Raw genomic sequence first — 25,173 nt, forward strand, 5'->3', positions numbered from 1 at the left:
ATTCCTAACCTACCCCAAAGTCGATGTAATGCTAATATGATATGTAGGTAGTTTATATGGTTGTAAACAAAAGCTCGCGTGCGTCCGGGCGGCGTCGGCAGCGCATGCGCGCGCGCAGGGCGGGCGGCGCGCGGCGCGCAGGGCGGCGGCCGGCGTCAGTTCGCGCGCGCCTTTGCCATGGCTCGCTGGGTGCCGGCCCTCGCGGCCCTGCTCGTCGTCGTCGCCGCCGCGCGCAAGGCGCCGCCCCCGCGCGCCGAGCCGCAGATCGAGGAGGTCACCGCCAAGCAGCTGGAGCGGGTGCTGGACGAGAAGGACTACGTGGCCGTGTTCTGGTGTAAGTGCGCGTGCGCCGCCTGGCCGCGCGCCAGCGCCGAGCGCGCGGACTCGCCGGGGTGGACACACTCGCGATATTTTAGCGGCTCGCCCCAGGTTATGCAACCGCGGAGACAATAAAACCCGAGCCGACCGCGGCGGCCGTAGCGCCGCCTAAAATGGCGCCGACACTCGCTCCTCGCGGTCCCGTCTCCCCAAGGTCGCCGGGCGCCTACGCTCCCGCTCGGCTGAAAGTCTAAAACTATACCAGTGTGTGGCGCAAATTTAGCTGAAATAGAACCCGTTGCGTGATATTGGCATTCCCGATTATTTTCGCTCACCGATTCGATTGTATTTGTGACCCCTGCACTCTCGATTTCTAGAACATCGCAAAATCGCGGTCGGTGAGTGTTGGCACTGTTGGCAGGCGACGAATGTCAGCTCGCGATGACCCTCCGATCGGCTATTAGATACCTAATTATTTGAATGTTTCGAAAGCAGATGAATGATGAATCATATGCATCGTTCGATCATTCTAAGGATGTTGCGATCGGTCTAGACGCCAAATGTGCTATACATCAATGTCGAAACTCGGCCGGAACGCTAGGTTGTCACTTGGCCGAGCTCGATGAGCTACGGCGCGTTCCGGCGAGGAGGCAGGCAAACGGTCAGTCTACTAAAGTCTACGACAGGAAACGCATCCTATGTCTTGCACTCGAGCATAGTGGTCGAGGTTACCGACATCAACACAAACATAAACAAACATCGATCATAACTTCATAACTGCAGCTATCGTTTCATAAGAGTACAACTGCCTATTTAAAATTATCAACTTCAATCAAAATATAATTACTAAGCATTTTTAAAATAGATCCCCAATGACGCAATGCACGAGATTTCGTAAAAGCTTATTTATTTTGATTAAAGAATATTTTTGGTTTGAGACCAAAGTACGTCTAAGTTTTTAATTATTTACTCCAATCACTTTTTGCTGCTAAAGTTTTAAAGCTGCTCTTACCAATTTAACGATCGTTTTGTGAGATAAAACATTTGATCTTAGCTAAATTTATTGGCACTAGAGATTTATTTTATGAGTCACAAAACGATTCAATACTTACTACTTACTTATATCTCTTCAAATTGTAATACTTAGGTGTTTTTGATTGATGAATTAATTATGCTGGTAATAAAATCGTTTTTTTTTTAAATCATTTCAATCTAAACGTGCTAACTACGTAGGTACAACGTAGGTTAGGTACAACCACGGACTAGATTCCGTTATCTGTGGGTACAACATGGTTAAGTCTCTAAGCTGCTTGCAAGTTAAAATTAACAATGATAATACTTATTGAAACATTATGGGATTAGAATTTATCGACAATCATCAAGATACTTAATTATTTTCCTTAACGTTTTGTCGTCACAAATAGTGTCTGTTGCCTAGAAGATAATGTGCTTGAGAATGTTGAGAAAATACATAATTACATAAATGTGTTCGTTCAAACGTCTCGGTTGGAGTGCTTCCAAAATCATCGCACGTTATCAATCTACTTATTTCCCGGATTAATAGAAATTACAACGATAAATAAAAGAACAAGGTCCGCTCATCTTTGAGTGGGAATACTAACACATTCGAAAATAGGAAAAAAACACCACGTCCCTACTTAAAACCATAATGACAATAGGCAAATAGGAAATAGCAGAAAATCAAAATATTCACTTAGGTAGGTACCTACTTGACGCACAAATGAGTACAGTACGCGGCCAAAAGTAATGTAGGTACATCGACCTTTACCTTCTAAAGGTAAAGGTAAGATAGCAAATTTGTAGAGCACTGTCTCTGTCGTTGAGACCGACAAAACGTCATATAAGTATGAGTGACAGAGACAACGCTCTACAAAGCCGAAATGTCATTCTAAAGGCCGATGTACAATGTACATTACTTTCGGCCGCGTAATATATGTAAGCTGGATAGCCTAGTGTTCAGGACGTCTCTTTCTAATCGGAGGTCGGGGGTTCGATCCCGGGCCGGATACCTCTAACTTTTCGGAGTTATGTGCGTTTTAAGTAATTAAATATCACTTGCTTTAACGGTGAAAGAAAACATCGTGAGGAAACCTTACTGTACCTTCCGTAATCAACTAATCACAGACGTAGGTACAGTATCTAGTAAATTGTTCCAAGATCATAATTTGTGGGCCTGTGGTAGTTCTGAAAACTACCACATACTTACAAGGATACCCGGCCAAGTGCGAGTCGGACTCGCGTACCGAGGGTTCCGTACTACAGAAGAAGTAAAACGACAAGAATCACTTTTGTTTACGAACCGCAAAACTAACTTTGTTTGTAGAAGTTTATTGTTATTATCAAAAAACTATGATATTATTAAGTTAGTTATAATATTTTATTTTTTCTGTAAAATAAACATTAACTTACATTACTCTCTGTAATTTTAGTAACAATAAAGTTGTTTTAAATTAAATTAACTTCTCGATAAAAGTTTATGGTGAAACATTAATATAATATTAAAATGGAAACCTTTACGAGGACAACATAACTATTTAAATATGTATAAGAACTTAAATAAAAACCGGCCAAGTGCGAGCGGACTCACGCACGATGGGCTCCGTACCATTATCTACAAAAACGGCAAAAAATCACGTTTGTTGTATTTGATGAGCCCCTTAAATATTTATTTTATTGTTTTTTAGTATTTGCTGTGCTGCAACAAAAATTCCTCATCTCTGAAAAAAATTGTCTTACTATCACGGTTCATGAGATACAGCCTGGTGACAGAAAGAAGGACGGACAGCGCAGTCTTAATAATAGGGTCCCTAAAAATGAAGCTATGTTTGAGGATTAAGTTGTTTACCGTTGTAGTTTTTTACGTAACAACCCCCATTAAGGAAGTATTTTCAGAAATTTAACTCAGACGAAGTACCTACCAGCTAGTAGTTACCTATTAAATATACAGATAATTTAGAAAATGAAACAGTATGGACTAAGAGCCAGCGCGTGCCAGACCTTTGTTATTTTATAAAAGCTAAAAGTTTCTCTGAGTATTGTCCCCAACACTGGGAGGAACGTTTGTTTAGATCGCGGGCATCAGCTGGTTTAACAATAATATACTTACTCTAATTGATTTATCTATCAATCAACGTCATAGTTAGCAGAGTGAACTATGAACTGTGGTCATAACTCATAGTGCACACACTTGTAAAGTTTTACTATGCAAAGAAATGATTGATTGATTAATTATCGATCTGTAAATATTGCACTTGATTAAATGATCGACTGCATTCATGAGTTGTAACTGTATCTACCTACCTATGCTATAGTAAATCTTGTAAGAATAAATACATATTAAAGCAGTTTATAGCAAGTAGTCTTCTAATCTGAAATGGCCCTGGAAAGCATCACACTATTCGGTGTGGGACGTGGGTATCCAGTCTCAAATAAAATTTTGTACTAAATTTCTGAGCAGCATCACAGAACAGACCCATCTGTTCGTCTAAAATACTAAAACTAAGTAGAAAGTTTACTTTAAAAATGCAAATATAAACCCAGTAAAACTAAATCTACAATCTATTTTAAATTTAGATAGGTAAGTAAATAGTACTTATAATACTTATGTACTAATAGTCTTTAAGCTCTTTGCCTATCTTCTGTCTTAAAAGTGTGTTAGTACACACTTTTAAGACAGAATTAAATTTTTGAGCATCTCTAGAGAAGTCCACGTAATGGGGAATCTGCCAACTTATCAGTGCAAGGTTTTTAATCTTAGCTCCCTAGCACGCACCTATGTGCGTTTAAAACAATTAAATATCAATGCTTTGGTGAAGGAAAACATCGTGAGGAAACTTTGCCTTAGAGTTCTTCATAACGTTCTCAAAGGTGTGTGAAGTCTGTCAATCCGCACTTAGCCAGCGTGCGTGTAGAGGTAGACTATGGCGCTACAATGCTTAAAAACCCGTGAGAGGAGAATCGTGCTCTATAGTGAGCCGGCGCGGCAGCGATGGGTCGATTATGACGATGATGATTAATACCATGACGTGTAAAGTCCCCACAACGTTTATCGGTTGACAAGAACGACGGCCACATAAAGATTAGCGGTTCTTTTTAACTAACAGCCAAATTGTCCCCTTAAACTGCCACAATGTCGATGTTTGCAAATCGTCCATTCCTGGCTTTGAAAGTCATTTGAAAAATCCTCAATTGTATATCTTATTCTTATTCTTATGCATTAGATCAACCTATCAATCAATCAGTCAATTAGCCTGTTTGTGTTCACAGCTGGATATAAGCCTTTCCAAGAGCGCGTCACCACATGGTCCTTCGGACCGTCCCACTAGGTACCTTCTTAAGGTTGCCAGTCCTGTGAGTTGGAGGTCGTCACTCATCCCACATTGCGCGTTGGTACGCGGTCTCCACTCCAGAACACGTCTGCCCGAGCGGCCATCGGTTCTGCGACAGACATGGTCTGCCCACTGCCACTGCAGGTGGCTAATTCACTGAGCTATGTTGCTCACTTTGGTTCTCCTACGGATTTCCTCGTTACGGCTTTAGTCCCTTAAAGAGACACCCAACATAGCCCGCTCCATAGAACGCTGAGCGACTTTGAACTTGTGGACAAGGACAACTGTCAGTGTTCACATTTCAGCGCCATATGTCATCACACATAGGACACACTCATTAAATAAAGACTTTCATCTTTAAGCTTTGGGGTAACGACGAATTGAAAAGACATTTGACGTCTTGACGTTGTCAAGACTTGACAAAAATTTCCAAATACTGCCCAGCCTAGCTGTACCTACCTATTATTCTGTCACTCTGTCAGCTTCCTTGTCGAAGTTGTTTCTAATCTCCCAAGTTGTATTACCTGACCTAAGTAGGTAGTTATAATCTTGAACCGTAGGTAGGTATATAGGTAGGTATATGTAATCCTTATTCATGCTTCGTGCTCAACTAATTTCTTTGTCGACTCTTTAATAATTTTTATCTATCTAACAATAGATTAAATTATTGGTCTCGCTCTAAAATGAATTTTGCTTTAGGTGACTATGCCTTAATGACTTAAGATTACTGAACACCACAGAGTACATTGAATATAGGCTGAACACAAGCACAGTGAGTAGCATTGACTTATATATTACTTCGTATGGACAGGGCTATTGAACAAACAAAATGGCACCGACTAGGGACTCAGTGGTGTTCTAGCACCAATGGAACCTCAGTGACGTCAGGATTTCAAACGGGTCGTTCATTAGTATAAGAGGTGGCACTGATTTATTTGGTTCCAAACCCGTGAAAAATGTTGTTCGCTTGACTATATCTTGTCAACTATATCGATGATGAGTAGCTATTTTAATATGATTGTTACGATGTCGAATGTTTCGGTTCACGTTGCTGTGTTGTGAGACTTGTGACGTAGTTTCCAGTTTCCACTTCTCTGTTGAGTGTTATGAATCGGTCCGAAAATATTTGAATCGGAGTTAACTGGGCCAATCTTTGCACAATCCTTTAATAATTCCCGGTTAGTGCTTCTGCTGTAACACCTATACTTATAACTGTTATTATTAGTTCTAAACTATTTTGATCGCGAACTTCATATGAGGACCAAACAAAATTGAAAGTCTGTGGGGACTTAGGTCCTCCTACCTACCCAACTGTTTCAGTTCCTAAATTATGTTTTAATTACTAGCTGGTATACTTCATCCGAGTGAAATTTCTGAAAATGCTTCCTTAATGGGGGTTGTTACGTTAAAAACTACAACGGTAAACAACACAATCCTCAAACTTAGCTTCATCCATACTATATAAATGCGAAAGTGTGTCTGTCTGTTTGTCTGCTAGCTTTTCACAGCTCATCCGCTTAACCGATTTTAATGAAATGTGGTACAGAGATAGCTTACATCCCGGGGAAGGACATAGGCTACTTTTTATCCCAGAAAATCAAAGAGTTCCCACGGGATCCTTAATCTAAAACCTAAATCTACGCGGACGAAGTCGCAGGCATCATCTAGTTTTAATATAAGTACTTACATATTTGATACTAGCTGACCCTGCGAACTTCGTTTCGCCTAACAGTCGATTCAAATTTTTTAATTTTTTTTAAAATATCAATTCACTATCAGAAATTCTAAAATCCCCACGATTTAGGACTTCAGTACTTTGCAGCATTAGGATTGAGGAGTTAGGATCCGAAGTTCAGTGATGTAGCCTATGCTTGGTACCTAAAATAATTTTGCATCATCCGCAGTTCCTGAAACATTATAGTTTAGGAGTGCTGTACCCTACATCATCAGGGTTGAGGAGTTGAGACTTGAAGTCTGAGAATAAAGTCGTTGCTTGGTACCTACAATATGAATTCACTATGAACACTTCCTGAATCTTGATAACCCAGGCGGGCAGTAACCCTGCAGCATCAGGATTAAGGAGTTGAATCCAGAATTTTTTATGTGACCACGACGTAAACTTTTTTTGTTGATTTAAAAAAAAATTTGCAAATCGGGCCAGAAACCTCAAAAAAATCGATGTAGAAAAAGAACCACCTCCTTTTTGACAGTCGGTTAAAAACCGATGACCTTGAAATATTTACGGAACAATCTTTAAAATATCCCCTTTCTAACAAAAAAGAATGAATGAAATCGGACTACGCGTTAATGAATTACAACTCAGTATACATTTTAACTTTCGTCCCCTCTCCTACGGGAACCATGCTGAATTTCGGGATAAAAAGTATCCTATATTCTTCCTCATAGTATGACCTCAAATCGTACCAAGTTTCATTGGAATCCATTCAGTAGTTTCAGCGTGATGCGCGGCCGTGATACAGACAGACAGACAGACAGACAGACAGACAGACAAAAATGAAAAAAATTACAGTTTTGGGTTCAGTATCGATTATAGAGTGCCCTCGAAAAAAAATTTTCAAAATATCTTCAATGTACAGAATAGCGATGGATTGTCATTTTACTCATCACCCATTTATTATCATTCCTACTAGCTTTTATGCTCGCGACTTCGTCAGCGTGGACTACACAAATTTCAAACCCCTATTTCACCCCCTTAGGGGTTAAATTTTCCGCCTTAGCGGATGCCTACGTCATAATAGGCTATCTACATGTCTGTCTGTGTATAAAGTGGTGGCAACCCCCGGCCAGACACATAAAGTTTAATACATTATTAACGTTTAAGGGTGTCTGGCGGGGGTTCCCACGATAAAGTGTCTGGCAATGCATGACGTGATTTCTAATACTACTTACTCCGAATAAAACATAAAAAAAAATGACTTTATACTTTGACGTAAGAATTTTTTACACCTTTATTATCTGTTATCTCCCAAAGCCACCATGACCCAAACAAACATCCAAACAAACGTTCCTCCCAGTGTTGGGGACAATACTCAGACTAACTTTCAGCTTTTATAAAATAAGGAAGGTCTGGCACGCGCTGGCTCTCTCTCTAACAGGGATCTTTGTCGTTCTCAGATGCAAGGAGTTGTGTGACGTGTGACAAAGTACTAGAAGAGCTAGAGAAGATAGATGACGACACGGACACGTTTGGCGTGGACTTCGTGAAGATCAACGACAAGAGGCTCGCCAAGCAGTATGGCATCACGAAGTTCCCTGCACTCACGTATTTCCGTGAGAACGAACCGATCATTTACGAAGGTATTTATACTTCCTTTTTTAAAAAGAAACTAGCTTAAATTAGCTTAAGACTTCGTCCGCGTGGGTTTAAGTTTTTAGAAATCCCGTGGGAACTCTTTGATTTCCTGGGATAAAAAGTAGCATAGGTATATCCTTCCCCGGGATGCAAGCTATCTCCGTACCAAATTTCGTCAAAATCGGTTGATCAGATGGGCAGTGAAAGTTGAAAGTTTTCTGAATATTATGCTATTTCTCTTTCCGGTCATGTCAGATTACAGCAAGCAGTAAAAAATGTGAAAATTTTCTGCAAATAATAAGGTCCAACCTTATCTGCTCTTTTCTCTACAATAAATAAAAAAGGCATCAGCGTAGCGGTTGAAAATAAATTAATAATAGACCGATCGTCTTCTGTATCTACATAGTGCATTATAAATAAAGTGCGGTTAGCTAGTAACGCGAACATAAATATATATGTAAACAAACCATAACGACTGACATTGACGATGCAGCTGAGGAACAAATAGAAATGTCTGCGAGGCTGATCTTTTTGGCAGCTGGTCAGAATTAATTAACTAACTTACATTTTAAATACCAGAAGCTGATGAGATGCTCAATGTAATGCGTGCTGTTAGATATCACTTGTTAATTTAAATCCTAAACTAACCTGCCCCCGATTGTGTAAGAAAAACGTAGGTATTCATCGTTATCGTAATCGTACAACAAACTCTGCCCTTTGATTGGTTGATTCGCTGTTTACATTTTTTTACAGATAAATACGTTTTTCTTACACAATTGGGGGTCAGACTCAGGTCGTTGTAAAGTCAGGAGCACCGTAGAGACGTTAACTCCCTTTGCGTGTTTCGTCGCTTTTATAACGGGAAGTGTTCGTAGGAGTAGTTTAACTTCATTCCACCCACCTTTTTCTACAACCGTACCGCACACCACCGCGAAGCAATTTCACCCTCACCACCTTGGTGGTGCACTTCCGTTGTGCCAAATCTTTTTTCACGCCCATGGTAAATTCTGACACCAACTCCCTTCGGCGGTGTTTCCACTAGATTTCAACATGGGGTTGCCGGGAACGCATTGGTTCCTCTGGTGCTGCAAAATATTCATGGGCGTCGGTAATCACTTAACATCAGGCGATCCACCTGCTTGTTTGCTTGCTATTTTTATGTAAAAAATTTGTAAGTAAGTATTTGTATTTCCAAAAGAATTTCCCCAACCCCAAATATGCCATAAAATTTGATCTTATCATTTAAGTTAACGCAAAAGAAAATGGACTTTGTCTACGGGGTATGGGCAGAGTGAACTAATGGGCATCTTCTGGGATATCGTCTTAAGAATCTACCACTGCCCTGTAAAAAAATATTTAATTAAAAAGCTTTAATTATTATTTCTTTAGATTTTAATCCGAAGACTTGCAGATAATGAACTTTTTATTATTATTATTGCAAGTAAACAAAATAAAAAAATCTTCAGTCTGTCTGTCCCCGGGATGCAAGCTATTGCTGTATGAAATATCGTAAAAAGTTAACAGACGGACAGATATACTTTCGCATTTATAATATTAGTAGACCTACCTATAGATATTTTGATTAAGTACTTAGAATATTTGGCCAGCATCACAGATATAAACAACAGAACTATTAATTTCATTTGTGGTTGTAGTGCTTGAAAGACCAGGTTGTTTTATGTAAATTGAATTGAATTTATCAGAAGGATTCAGATAAAAAGGATAAGTAGATATCTACAAAATGTCACAGAAAAAGCACCTTTCAAAAGTATGTTCACAAAAATTTTCCGTTTGATTGTTATAGGAGATCTCATGGACGAGGAGAGCGTACTGGATTTCCTGACGAGCTTAGAAGCAATGGACCTTCCTGACCGGATAGAGGAAGTAAACCAGAAGATCCTCGGCAAGATCATCGAGGACACGGAATATGTGGCCGTTCTCTTCTGTACGTATACGAGCCTTTTTCTATTGTGGTTTGTTAAAAGACTTAATAAGCTAATGTGGTAAAACTTCAGCCATTTCTCTTGACTAACAAAAGTATTTTAAATTCTACCAACGTAGTAGATCTATCGAGTAGACATTTTGTATTTCTCTGTCGCTTACTCTGAATAGAATAGTAATGAACAGTTTGTAAAGGAGTACATTGTGATGTGTGTTTGACAGTGTTTTTCACGTAGGTCCCGATCACAAAAATTGCGGCCCGATGAACAGTAAGTAAGATTTTCAGCAGGTGGTATGTTTTATATTTATGTCGTTGTGGCTGTTATTTCTAGCTTCTTAGAATAGCGTAATATCAAATTCCGACGTGCTTTCCGCTTTCGATGCGGCTGCGGTGGGCGATTTCGGAGAGTTATTGGAAATTAGATTGGCGTCTCGTCTGGTTTAAATGGGCATTCGTTCATGTTTCGGCCAATTAGATATTTGGCTCTGATACAACATATCATTATACCATGAATCACTTGATAAACAATACTAAGTATTATTATTATAACAATTTGATCACACCAATTCAGTCTTACAACTAAGTATATTCATATGAAATGAACGTATCATTCAACGATATAGATTCTTAGTTAATATTTTGTTTAAAAATATGTATGATTATTTCACCTTAGACCTACTATCAATATTCAGTGGAGTTGTACGGTAGAATATAATAAAACAGATCAATCTAGTGTGACGGAAGGCTAGAATCAAAATCACGTTTGCATTATCGGATCGTACGTTGAGCTATTTCGGCAATACTATTTTAGTCTTGCCAGCAAGCTCGGATTGACGGACCGACGTGTCACGAACAAGACATCGGTTATATTCTACTGTCTAACGTCCACAAACTATTAAAAATCGACCTTAGTAAGATTTGGCTAAGCAGCAATATTTAAAGATCAGTACAATGACCTTGACCTAAATAATGGCCAAAACGAGAAGTATGCTTTAAAATTATAAAAATACACAGTGAATGTCTCAAAACAACCAACACGAAGTTTGAAACTAACCTAGAAATCTCGCTGAATAGGACTTATAGTGACGTCTGATTTTAGTGACCCCTAGATGAACTAAGTTTTATTGTTTTTTAGGGAAGTCCCTGATTAGAAACACTTAGAATTGCATTCATTATAGTACACCGAGGTACACCGAGTTCCCCTTAGAGACCTACATAATATAAAGGGTATATTGTGACGAACCGCGATAGTCCTACACCAGCACCACCAGGGTCCGGCATCACCAATGCACGACACAAAACGCTTGCGAAACTTGCACACTTAATAATACATACTACTACAATTAATTTCTTTTAACACACAACTACCCGAGCAAGCGCTTAACTGCACTGCTTCGAATCCTGTACGAGGCATGAACTTCATTAGGAACAAATTTGCAATCTCGCGAGGCATCCATTTGAAATTAGGCACTGAAATGTTTCAGACAAACCCGAGTGCAAGAAATGCGCGAAAGCTTTACAAGAGCTGGAAAACATCGACGACGAAGCAGACCAACTCGGGATAGGTTTTGTGAAAATCCATGATGAGGAATTAGCCGAAGAGTACAGTCTTGGAGATCTTCCAAGATTGGTGTACTACAGGCATCAAATACCTATTATCTATGAAGGTGAGTCATTTTTGCGCTGACGTTTGTATTACGAAATTAAAGCTTGCTTTTACGCGAAACTCTTCTAAAATTTTAATTTTTTATTGAACATGCAAAAGGGGTTAACATGATTATTGTTTTAAAATTGATATTATAGTTGAGAGAAATCATTCTTTTTCAAGATAAGGCTTGATTATTTTGTAGATGGTAGTTAGTAACAACGTAATAAAATATAAATTTTAGGTGAACTTAGTAGGGAGGAAGACGTTCTGGAATGGCTCATTGCGAACAAGTCGACTGGGGACGAAGAAGACGTGATCGAGGACGTAACTGCCAAAACCCTCAACACCCTCATAGGCAATGTCGACAACCTTGTTGTATTATTTTGTAAGTATCCTTCAGTTTTAATTTTTTTCACAAGATTTAATGGCACTAAACGAATCTATAAATGTACGAGTAAAATTAAGAAACCCTCATTACTTTTATTCAAGTTATTTTACAGATTATTCTTTTTGCCAGTGATGTGATATAGGTATAATAAGTCAAATGCTTTTATGCTTTTTGCACAACACGTTCAATAATGCTAATTATGAATGGCATTAGCAGAATTTTCGAGAAAAAATCGTACTTTTGAATGAAATTTGACTCAAAAAGTTATAATAGCGCATGAGAAGTCAAATTTTAGGCGTTATAACGTGAGTTGTAAACATGTCTTTAAAATATTTCGGGTACCGATGCCGATAAATCTAAGAGAATTCTATCACCAATGTGTACGCACACAGAGTCGATTAACATTACGAATCATCTCGCTCGAAGGCATGATGAATTCCCAGCTCTTCAAAGCCAGCTGGGTTACGTAAAAGCCACTGGTCGATCTAGACATAGACTTTAAATTCACTATCCTTACAGATGACCATGGCGATGAAGAATCGATGACGGTTCTCGGAGAGCTAGAGAAAATAGATGATGACTGTGATCGACACGGAATACAGTTTGTCAAAATTGACGATAAGAAATCCGCTAGAGAATTTGGTATTGATGATGTTCCTTCAATAGTCTACTTCGAGAAGCAAATCCCCAATGTTTACGACGGTAAGCTTTCATTTGACTCTTAAGACAAATGATTCTCTAACTACCATTTTTCCGCGCCTTTCGCCGTATAGATTGAAAATCCCGTTAAATTTTCTTAAAATCTCTTAGTGAGGTTGTACTAACTAGAGCTGTTTAAACTACTCTCTATAATGTCAGTCACTTTCTCCCTTTTTTCCTTTCATCATCTGTTATTCGTAGTATATAACGGATAGCTAGGTATTTACTCAAAAGTTTTTCTATGAACAGGTGACCTTGAGAACGAAGATGAGATTTTAGAATGGCTTATTGGTCAACTAGAGAAGGATGAAATCGAAGATGTCACCGATGAGATGCTCGATCGTCTTATCAAGGACGGGAAGACTGTAGCGGTATTGTTTTGTAAGTAATATTAAATTTTTTGTAATTAGTAGCTTAATTTGTAGAACTTGAATTTTTGCTAAGCCATATAAATTATACTTCTAGATGATAATAACGATCGAAAATCTCAAAAAGTGTTAAATGAGCTTGAAAATATTGATGATGAGTGTGACCAGCTTGGTATTGCGTTTGTGAAAATTGACAATGAAGAAGAAGCCAAAGAGTACGGCATTGAAAAAATCCCAACTTTATTATACTTTGAAAAGGGTATACCAACTTATTACGAAGGAAACTTGGAAGAAGAGGAAAAAGTTTTGAGTTGGCTTAAGCATCAGACCGAGAGTGATGAAATTGAAGACATTACGGATGAAATGCTGGACCTGATCATTGAGAAAATGCCGTACGTCGCCGTCCTCTTCTGTAAGTGTTTTTCCGCATTTATAACGAGTAGCCTTAACATTAGGCAAACTATTTGACACAGTGCCAGATTTTTATATTTTACATATCGTTTACAGACATAATTTCCAATTATATATTTAGCTTACTTTGTTATTTAAAGAACTGACACAAAAGTGAGATATAGTTCTTTGCGTTAATTCCAGATGATAAGGATCAGAAGAAAAGTCAAAAGATTTTAGCAGAGTTAGAAAATATCGATGACGAATGTGATCAAAATGACATTGCTTTTGTTAAGATTGACGACGACAAAGAAGCTAAGGAATATGGCATTGACACGATTCCAACGATGGTGTTCTTTGAGAAAGGGATCCCTCATATGTATGAAGGTGATTTGATGAAAGAAGATGAACTCTTGGGCTGGTTAATTCACCAGAAACGACATAGTGAAATACCCGAAGTAACGGATGAGATGATGGACAAACTGATCGACACTGCTCAATATTTAGCTGTAATATTTTGTAAGTTTACATTTTTGTTACTAAATATATTTTTCTACTCTGGTTCTTTTACGGATCTCCTCAACACTGTCCAGCCAAGAAGGATTCGCCGGCTAACCTCTTAACCTTCGAAATTGGATCTACCTAGTTGGATTGTGTGTACCAGGTATACATACTCGTCTTCAATTTCAAGTGCAGAACTCTTAATAATTACTAATAGATATCATTATCAAACATTATTTTCGTCTTATATTATGTTAATTTTTAGAGTAACTCTGTTAAAGTCATTGATCATTGAATTGAGGGCATTGCTTGAATGGGCAGGACACATAATTCGAAAAACCGATAGACGTTGGGGTCTCAAGGTGCTAGAATGGCAACCCACACTGAAAAGTACAGCGTCGGAAGACTTCTAGGTGGATCTACAGACGATATCAAACGAATCACAGGGAGCCGCTGGATTCAGGCCATAGCATTTGGAAGTCTCTAGACGAGACCTATGTCCAACAGATGACGTCTATCGGTTGACAATGATAATACGAGGATATTTTTCAAACTCTTATTTTTCAGTCATGTCTTATTTCATTAATTGTTGAATGTTTTACAGATGATAAGGAAGACAAGCAGGATATAAGAATTTTGAATGAGCTGGAAAATATTGACGATGAATTGGAAAAGGAGGGCATTGTAATTGTAAGAATAGATAACGAAGCCGAAGCTAAAGAATATGGTATTGACCACCTACCCACATTAATTTATTTCGAAGAAAATATACCAGCCATCTACGAAGGTGATCTGATGAACGAAGACGAAGTCCTGGAGTGGCTAATCGAACAGAAAAACAGCGCAACCATTGAAGAAGTTACAGATGAAATTCTGGTTGATCTCATTGAAGAGCATGAATATGTAGTAGTGTATTTCAGTATGTATAAACAGTATTTTTATTAATATTTTTTAAAGTCTACTTGAGTAAGATTGTTAATATGCCTAATACAGTGCGTGAGACGCAATGAAGTGATCTAAAATATAAAACGCTGACATACAAACTTAATTATTATTATGTAATCTTGCTATGAAAATACGTACCTGTATCAAGAAAGATGATGATGTTATAGATACATATTTTAATTTATTTATTTTATAGTATGAATATAAACAAATCATTAAATAAGTGAAAATTTGGTAAAGCGCTCCCGCTTGTAGTGCTTTCCCGCATATTACATGCTTTCGCGTACTTTTGATTCTTACTTTTTAATAAAAACAACCGTTAAGTTACAAAAATATTTTTTAATGTTTATATAATTATGACGTAAACAGTGGTTGTTTCATCACCAACCTAGTCCAGTCTCTTCAATTTTGGTTCAGTTCGCTTAAGAGGATTGTAACGTAGTTTTACTATAAACAGTCTTAAACGATACAGGTGGCAAATGTGAAGAGGGTGAAGAATGTGACAACATTTTAGAGGAATTAGAAAATATTGACGATGAGCTAGATGAGACTGGAATTATCTTTGTAACAACTGAAGACCTACCATTAGCCAAGAAATATGGAATTAAAACTTTCCCTACTCTTGTATTCTTTAGGAATAAGGAACCTCTAATTTATAAAGGTAAACCATCATCATCATCATCATCATCAATCTGAATATTACATAGTTAGATTAGCTAAGAATGTTAAATTAAATAAGGATAATTATTATAATAATATATATATAGGTGACATCGGAGATGAAGATGAGGTTTTAGCATGGCTAACAGATGAAGATACTCTCGAAATTCCTGGTAAAATTGAAGAAGTGAATTCCAAAATGCTAGAAAAAATCTTGGAAGAAAATGATCATGTTGTGGTATTCTTCTGTAAGTATTGTTCCCTTTTACTATGTAATTATTATGAACGAATGTTGTATGAATTCCTCATTTAACCTTTTATTATAGACAAAGAAAATGATAAAAAATCACAAAAGATATTAAGTGAGCTGGAAAATATTGACGATGAATGTGAAGAAAAGGACATCGATTTTGTAAAAACATCTGACGAAGGAGTCGATAAAGAGTATGATCTTCCCGATCTGCCTGCTTTAGCATTCTATCGACATAAATTTAGGACGATCTACGATGGTGATTTGATGCATGAAGAGGCTATCCTCACATGGGTTTTAGATCTGCACGATTCTCAACCTGATGTAATTGAAAACGTTGACAGAAAAACGCTGAAAGACCTTATTGATGACGTCGAGCATTTGGCCGTATTTTTCTGTGAGTAATAATTTAATGTAGAAAAACAACTAACACAATAATTATATTTAAAAATGATCTTAATAACAGACTAAAATTAATTGCAGATAGTGAAAGCTGTGATACTTGTGAAGAAATCCTAGAGGAATTAGAGACAATTGACGATGACACAGATAAACACGGTATTCAATTTGTCAAATCTAAGGACGCTAAACTAGCATCTGATATGGGCATTTTTAGTTTCCCAGCCTTGGTGTACTATGAAACCGGCGTTCCAATAATGTATGATGGTGAGTCACTAGCTTTTGATTGTCATTTAAAGCCGCCCTAAGTTATAACTATACATATAATTATTATAAGAAACGGTACACACATTATATTGTATCTGTGCATTACTTTAAAAATAGTTCTGTGAAATATCAAGATTCGAAAACAATTTTCATATTATATTTAAGATAGTGTTAAAACATTTGTCCTATTTATAGGTGACTTAAAGAACGAAAAAAAGGTTCTGCAGTGGCTTGTAGACCAAAAAAGTAAGAATCCACATCCATTTCTAAATTTGTTATGTAATATCTGTTTAAGACCTAAGGATTTGTTGACATAAGAATAATGAATTACAAAATATTTCGTGCATGACATCATTCTTGACATCTTTTTCAATAAAAATGTTTTAATGTACCTACGCCTTAAACGCTGGATGTTTGAGCTATGTCATTTTGCATGACAGTTACTAATGCCTGCAGGTGAAGATAGCCACCGACATAAAAATAAAGCTAATACTAAATCAAAGGCCAATGCAGATGATGATAAAAAATCGGGGTTCCTGCGACGTAATCTTAATATAGAACTGATAAAACAAAATTTGCAAACTGCTGAAAGGAAGAGAGTCGGAAGTTTGAAGTTTCCAGGATTATTAGCGAATAAAAAACGCCAAGAAGGCAAGACTAAGCGAAGTGGTGTGCAAGACGACGATGACAACGACGATGACGATGACGATGACGATGACGACAATGATGACAATAGTGACATTGATGATGACGATGATGACGATGATGACGATGATGTAGACGATGATGATGACGACTATGATGACGACAATGATGACATAGTTACAAGTTTTATCAAAAATAAGTTATCGCTCTTTAGAAATCCTACAAAAAAGGAAAGTCGGTACAGTAAGCTTAAAATAAATTTGCCTAGGAATGTAAAAAGATTAGAAAGAGATAAAGATGAGGATGACGACAATGATGATGACGATGATGACGAAGATGACGATGATGATGTTGACGAAGACGAAGATGACGATGACGACGAAGATGACGATGATGACGAAGATGACGATGATGACGAAGACGAAGATGACGATGATGAAGATGATGACGATGATGATGATGACGATGATGATGATGACGATGAAAACGATGACGATGAAACTGAAGATAAAAAACATGTAAAGGCGTACCATAAAATACTTAACTATAAAGTAAGCAAAGGCCGCCATGATGACGACGATGATGAGGACGACGATGATGAGGGTGATGAAGATAGTATATTTACTAGAATAAAAGACATGTTTACAGGTAAATTAGTAACATTGAACCCCGAAGTGAGACACTGCACGGAGGCACGGATGTACCCCAACCACACATCTGCATGGTCGAATAAACGCCCGCATGGGTCCACACCAGCTATTGCCTGCAGTCATACGCGAGCGCTTACCAATTTAAAACGTTCTTATTAATACTAACATAACATTTAGAATTAATTAATAGCGCGTTACAAAACGTGATAAACAAAATTATAAACATGCACAATATTAACGCAGTTAACTTTATTTGTACAATGATTTTACGGGTTTAAACAACAAATTTTTACTGACTGCAGGCGATCGCTGTTTCTACATTGGATTGGGGGCGAAACCGGCCGTCCCAAAAATGACGTACGAACCATACCAGTGCTGTCCCACTAAAGTTCAAAGTCCGACAAAAGTAGCAAAGGCGACGCCCACCAAGGTACCGGCCAAGAAACTCGACAGGGAGAAACCAGTTGCTCCCGAAAAACCAACTAAGGGCAAAAACAAGGCACTCGCCAAACCAGACAAACCAGGCAAAGGGAAAAAAGGTTTATTCGGCTCTGAAAATATTTGGTGGTGGTAAAGAATAAATGTTAGACTAGTGACTACAATGTCATACAATTTGGTTGTTAAAGGCGCGTGCGCGCGTGGCATCAAGTGGACATGAATGTTGCATTGGAATCTCGGCAAGCGGTTTCTCCTCCAACTCAATTGTACTCTGGTTAACGCTGCATCGATCTGTAGTTTCATTAACATCGCTAGCTTTCAGTAACCTCGTGTCCCTTGATCCATGCCAGCACTTACCAGGGTTGTATTTATATATGCAAATGGACTGTATTAATATTAAAACATCGGTAGCTTTATAATAAAAATCTTTAAAATACTTCAGGAATGCGAATGCAGTCCGCACCAATATTTTATCATAATTATTTATATGTATATCGAGCTGTTGCGCTTTAGATATCGTGAGAACTTGTGGAGACTACTTATTAGGATGTCAGTGATGTTGTAAGCAGATGTATAAATCGTTATATTGATTGTAACTTAATTCCAATATTTAGAATTAACGAAAATTGAAACAACAACACGGGGCATTTTACATACTACCTATTTTGTCACGTCATCTGAAAGACTTATCATTGTAAGGATTTCATGTTCATGTAGTTTTCTAGTCTTCATGGAATCTCATTATTTTGTACGAGTTTATTTGAGGAATATATTTTGCTGTTACTGGATTTAAAAAAAGTGCAAACGCAATGCCGGATTTAAAGCGTTCTTTGGATCCATTCAAAGGACGCTTTAGTTTAATATTTTTAGTTGAAATTAGAAAGATAATAATTAATGTCCGCAATCAGTCTGATTTCTGGCGTTGCAAAACTATGTTGATAGGTTGTAATTGTTTGGCCGAAAATTCGCATGAATGTTTTATTATTTGTTAATGTTGAAGTTGTCGAGTCGAACCTAATAATATAATTTTTGTTAATAAAACATTTTTTATCATAATATGTATCATTATTGAATTGTCACTTGAATGATGTCAGCATGGTTATGCAGTAGTAGTCCACGCATGCAACAAATTGGATGTTAACTGGTGAGTTATTAAAATACACAAAAATGGATGTGGTTTCTTTAATGAAATTATTTATAGGGCTTTTCAGTATATAAATAAACACTTCAATTAAAATATTTTAGGAAACTTGTTGGATGAAACAGAAGTTTTGGATTGGATGGTAAGACAGAAGGAAGACGAAAGTATAGAAGAAATAGATAGAGATGAATTGTTCAAATATATTGAGACAAAGGAATTTTTAGCTGTTGTTTTTTGTAAGTATTTTAATTCTAAAGCTGTTAAATTTGGAGATCTTGTAAATACCTCGTGTCGTATCATTAACATGGTTTTATTTGATTACAGATAAAGAAGAGGATCCTTTAAGTCCGAGAATTCTCAGACATGTAGAATTAATTGACGACGAAGCTGCAGAATATGGCATCAAAATAGTAAAATGTAGCGATCGTTTAATGGCGAAAAAGTATGGATATCGTAATCCACCTGGTATAACATACTTCAGAAAAACAAAATACATTAATTACGATGGCGATATCGATGATGAAGAGGAAATATTAGATTGGCTTACAAATCCAGAAAACATGGAACTTACTGACCACATTGAAAAGGTCAACAGAAAAATGTTTCAAAAGATAAGACAGACGTCGGATTATGTGGCTGTATTCTTTTGTGAGTGTCAGTTGTATTATTTGTACAATAAGTCAATTATTCGTAGCTAAGTCATTAACATTCATATAACATGACAGTGCTTTGTTGATTGTGTTTGCCATTGTTTGTCTACTAGGTCTACATCGATAATAGTATTGTCGCGAAATTTTCGAATTTGTATTTCATATGTCCCCTGTTTTAGACAGTAATGACTGCAAACAGTGTCCAAAAGTATTGCTCGAAATTGAACACATAGACGATGATGCGGATGCAGCTGGTATAAACTTCGTAAAGATTGACGATCGGCAGATGGCTAAGGATTTCGGAGTATTTGCGTTACCAGCAGTGCTGTTCTTCAAACTAGGCTCCAAAGATCCTGTCATATATGCAGGTATAGTCAGCATTTATTAATGTCATATTATAAGCAGATATGATCTCTCCTTTTCTTTACTAATTTAATATAACTTTGTACTCAATTGTCTCAATTTTCTTAGATATAATACTATGCATGTATTATCCATACTAATATTATACTAATATTATAAATGCGAAAGTGTGTCTGTATGTCTGTCTGTCTGTCTGCTAGCTTTTCACGGCTCAACCGTTCCACCGATTTTGACGAAATTTGGTACAGAGGTAGCTTGCAACCCGGGGAAGGACATATCCCGGAAAATGTAAGTTCCCACAGGATTTTTAAAAACCTAAATCCACGCGTACGAAGTCGCGGGCATCAGCAAGTAAAATATAAATATGTATGACTGCCTCGTTCGTCTTATTGGGTAGCATGTGAGACTACAAATAACGAGGTCCCGGGTCCAATTCCCGGTTGAGGCCAAAAATAGATTTTGTTTTTTTTTGTTAAAAATATTAGGAAACAAGCCTGGAGTTGGTTATTGTTAGGTGGTCCGTCCTGCGCCTGATTTTTTGCTGGTCAATTTTTGAAATCGGTTAAATAATTTGGAGATTACCTCCTACACCTAAACTTTAATATAAGTAAGTATAGATTACAACTAAATTATAATACTTATTTAATTGTTATCAACAGGTGACCTTTACGATGGACAACAGTTGCTCAGTTGGCTGCTTACTCAAAAGAACCCAGCAGGAGATGTAATAGAAGCACTCGAAGGTCAAGAACTATTAGATTTGATTGAAGACTCTGCGTCTCTAGCGGTGTATTTCTGTAAGTTGAAAGTTTTTTTAGTATAATACCTACTGATATATTAGATGCTAAAATAAATAAGCAGGTATAACTAGGATCTTTAAACTAATTAAATTAAAAATATATATAATAGTATTAAACATATTAACTTTTAACTTAAATAGCAGATAACAAAGGGAAGGCGAAAGAATGAATAAATTAAGACATGTTCTAAATCACAAGAAATAACAAAATAATATAATAACTCTTACTTTTATTAGGGAATAAAACACTATGCGAACTGTGCAATGCAAAAACAATGCAAAAAAAGACGAAAAAGATCTTAAAAGAGCACGAAGAAGAAGAAGGGCAAGAGATAGACGGTAGTCCTATCCCTTAGACACTTTATTATTTTTGTCTGAATGATCCGATCCAACATGATATCATATCCCTTTGTCGCATGGAGCATGTCTGATCATATTACTATGTATTTGATTTTAGTAGATATTACAGCACGCGTTCACTCTGACTTGTACATTAGACTTGTAGTTCACTATTGACACGAGAACATTTATTGCAATAGGTATCCATGATTTATCGAAAGTCTCCTTAAAGTTTCATGTAGAACATGTTACGACATCAATATATAAAAAATCCTTAGTATCACCATTGATAAAGAAATTATATCGGTGATTTTGCGTGAACTGTGAATGCAACACTCCCACATCCCCTTTTGCAAAGAAATAAAAGTTTAATTTCAATAAAACTATTATTTTTCAGACTCACTCGATTGTGAACAATGTGCAGGAATTTTAGAAGAACTGGAAAATATTGATGATGATTGTGATAGACATGGTATAAAATTCGTCAAGACTCTAGACTACTCGATATCTGAATCGTATGGTGTGACGGATTTTCCAGTTCTAGTGTATTTCGAAAACAATATACCCAACGTTTATGAAGGGTCCTTAGCTGAAGAAGAAGAAGTACTCCAATGGTTAATTACTCAGAAAACTGAAGATCGTATTGAACTGATCACGAGAGTTATGCTTGAGAAAATGGTTGAAGAAACTCAATATCTGGCAGTATACTTTTGTAAGTCGTGTTAGTAACTTTATATTTTTTTTAAATATTTTGTTTTAATTAACTTATTTTTATGTTTCAGATAAGTTAAATTGCCATATTTGCGATCATATACTAGAAGAGTTAGAAAAGATTGACGATGAATGTGACGTTTATGGTATTCATATGGTTAAAATCCAAGATCCTCAACTCGCAAAAAGATATTCAATAAAAACTTTTCCGGCAATGGTGTATTTTAGGTATATAATAATATTATTATTTTTACGAGTTAAATTAAAAATAATTTTATTAAAATAAGTAGATACCTACTAGTAATAAAATTTAAATATTTTAGGAATGGAAATCCACTTTTATTTGAAGGAGATTTGCAGAATGAAGAATCTATTCTTGAATGGCTTATTGACGACGATAATCGTGAATTAGCCGACGAGATTGAGTCAGTAAATGAACGGATGCTTGAGCGACTATTATATGAGTCACATTTACTGGCAGTATTATTCTGTAAGATTTTTTATTTAAATTATATTAATTTCATTAACAATTTGGCTGTGGTCTTATTAAGTACTTAACTAGTAATTTTGATTTAAAAGATGATGAAGAAGACTGTCCCGAATGTCAAGATATCCTCGAGTCCTTAGAACAAATAGATGGAGAAGTCGATCTGTTTGGAATTGACTTTGTCAAAATATCAAGTCCAGAAGCTGCGGCAGCGCACAATATTGTAAACATACCTTCTTTAGTTTACTTCAGAAAAAGAAACGCCATGTTATATGACGGTGACTTGCATCAAGTGGATAGAGTCCTGCAATGGTTGACTTCTCAAGAAGTTTTTGAAATCAAAAATGAAATTGAGGAAGTCAATAGAAAAATGTTGGACAAATTATTGGATGAAAACGAATTTCTTGCTGTTTATTTCTGTAAGTTGATTGTTAATAATATTGTAATTATTTTCCATAAGTCAAAAAAATAAAGCTAAATTTTAAAACCTATTTTTGTAGATGAAAATTCAGCCGAGAGTCGTATTGTGATGGACAAGTTAGAGAACATTGACAGCGAGACAGACAATTTGGACATAACATTTGTTAAAATGCATGATACTCGTTACGCTCGCAAATGGGGTGTCACAAAACTACCAGCTATAGTCTATTTTAGGAAACGGTTTCCTAGTATATATAGAGGTATGTAAATGGAATAAATACACGAATAACACTTGATCTGGATGACAAATGAGGTATTTACTTTACAAGGGCCCATTGTATTTTCAGGTGATATTATGGAAGAGGGTGAAGTGCTGGAATGGCTACGGAAGAACAGATTTAGGCAGCCAGAATTAAATATATTCATGTACGGATTGATAGCTTTATCGATAGCTTTCGTTATGTACACCGCCTTTTTACTACAGTGCTTTAAACCAGCGAACACTGCGCCACCACAGCATCCGAAGCAGGCGTGAAAAATATTTTGTCAGGTTTCAACACCTTTGATAGTCAACTGCGACGATAGCCTTTGGCTAAATTTACACGAATTTATTACCTTTCAGTCTTCAAAGGTTTTTTTAAACGTTCCATCTTAAGATGTAATAATGTACTATACAGGGAGGCTGAGGAGGAAATATCGGCTTTAGAACAATAAGTGACACTGTTAGTACATCAGCTGTTTCATACGCTTGCCTACTTATTTTTAAAGTTATTAGTGTCGATGATGATAAGTTTTCGATTAATACCAAAAAGTAGTTAATTTACAAATAAATGGGATCAAACGTAACCTAATATAATGTTGATAGGTTTTAGAACAGAAGACAGTTCTTAATTTAGGATACGTCTATCGATTATGAATATGAATCTCTATGTTTGAATTGTTGTTTATTAATTATTTTCTTTCAAATATTAATTAGTTTTTGCCTTCTAATAACTGCTGAAGTTAAACAGCATTTTGAAGCGTCTCAAGACTGTACACCTATTATAAATTAATTATCTACTCGCCAATGTTTTTATATGTGTGCGATACTATTCTTATTTAATTCTTCATTCAATGCATGTGGTTTTGCAATTTTATTGGTCTATAATTATTTGTTGAAACTTTGAAAGACAAATTTAAATGTTTTAGGTTGCCCTAGTAGTTATGTATTGATATGATATTGATCATGATAGTTAACTTTGCAATTTTCGAAGTTTTAAACTTTAATATGCCTTTTAATTTCTCATGTAAGTTTGACTCGGAGCCTTAGATAAGGCTAATGTTTTCCGTCTAATGAGTTTATTTTCTTTATGTTTGTTACTGTTTTTTTAAATTTAATATTTTGAAACAACAGCTTCCTTTATTATTCCTTTATTTACCTTAATTTCAGTTATAACTTTTATTTCATTAATAATAACCACCTATTACTTTTTGTCATTCCCGCTCAAACTTAATATTTGTACTATATACTTACCTATTATATTCACATTTTATATCTAAGAATACACTTGCATAAGTTTAATATATATTTCGATAAATTTTAATGAAATATTAATGACAGGCATTGTAAATAATATAACAAGGCAAGAAAACATAAATATAATAATTATACGATGTTCTAATGATAAAATACTAAAATAATAATCAATGACGTAATTTTATATTTATATGATTATATTTCATGTGATTTTATTATCAGTATAATATAAGTACCTTCTTCAAATGAAGCAGCACCATGCTGCTATTTCCGATTGTAACAAATATAAGTAAATAATAATATTATTATGTTGTGCTCAAAGAGTAAAGCGCGCGTTTGAGCTTGCGTATGTTAAGATTGTTAAGTCGTTAAAAATTGTACATAAAATGTAAATATTTAAAATAAATAAAAATAGTAAAAATATAATTTTTGAGAGTTTTATTCAAATTTCATCTCTCGCAGCACTGCAGTCGCGTCGCGACCACGACTCATGCAACTGGGTCGAAATACCGATAATTCACAATCATCTTAATACTAATCGTAGTGTGTACTATGTATCTACCCGTTATTAACATTA

At 36.3% G+C, this 25,173-nt stretch overlaps 1 protein-coding gene across 10 annotated transcripts; it reads left to right on the forward strand.

Moving 5' to 3' along the window:
• Positions 1–153: 153 nt before the first annotated feature.
• On the forward strand, positions 154–25,022 carry hlk (hulk). 10 transcript variants are annotated; one of them, XM_069502138.1, is made up of 28 exons: positions 154–334; positions 7,803–7,985; positions 9,785–9,925; positions 10,158–10,190; positions 11,407–11,589; positions 11,812–11,955; positions 12,478–12,660; positions 12,907–13,038; positions 13,123–13,437; positions 13,620–13,934; positions 14,521–14,835; positions 15,334–15,522; positions 15,629–15,769; positions 15,848–16,168; positions 16,255–16,437; positions 16,633–16,683; positions 16,894–17,730; positions 19,416–19,547; positions 19,636–19,959; positions 20,141–20,329; positions 20,984–21,121; positions 21,361–21,462; positions 21,860–22,174; positions 22,245–22,401; positions 22,497–22,663; positions 22,753–23,079; positions 23,161–23,340; positions 23,428–25,022. In XM_069502138.1, exons 1-28 carry the CDS (start codon positions 178–180, stop codon positions 23,613–23,615), a joined length of 6,042 nt encoding a protein of 2,013 aa, XP_069358239.1. In that variant the 5' UTR covers positions 154–177; the 3' UTR covers positions 23,616–25,022. The 10 variants fall into 10 exon arrangements, with proteins under 10 accessions (XP_069358239.1, XP_069358241.1, XP_069358240.1 ...); XM_069502141.1 differs by lacking the exon at positions 154–334 and adding an exon at positions 580–716; XM_069502140.1 differs by lacking the exon at positions 21,361–21,462.
• Positions 25,023–25,173: the final 151 nt, after the last annotated feature.

This window comes from Maniola hyperantus, chromosome 12 (genome assembly GCF_902806685.2).
Source record: "Maniola hyperantus chromosome 12, iAphHyp1.2, whole genome shotgun sequence".
Taxonomy (NCBI): domain Eukaryota; kingdom Metazoa; phylum Arthropoda; class Insecta; order Lepidoptera; family Nymphalidae; genus Maniola; species Maniola hyperantus.

What these genes read in the sequence shown, in the direction of transcription:
- hlk (XM_069502138.1), top strand. Translation starts at nt 178, where the DNA reads ATGGCTCGCTGGGTGCCGGCCCTCGCGGCCCTGCTCGTCGTCGTCGCC. An exon ending in AATAAAAGACATGTTTACAG is followed by an intron (nt 17,731 to 19,415) that starts GTAAATTAGTAA and finishes AAAATATTTTAG; the next exon opens with GAAACTTGTTGGATGAAACA. An exon ending in AGAAGGGCAAGAGATAGACG is followed by an intron (nt 21,463 to 21,859) that starts GTAGTCCTATCC and finishes ATTATTTTTCAG; the next exon opens with ACTCACTCGATTGTGAACAA.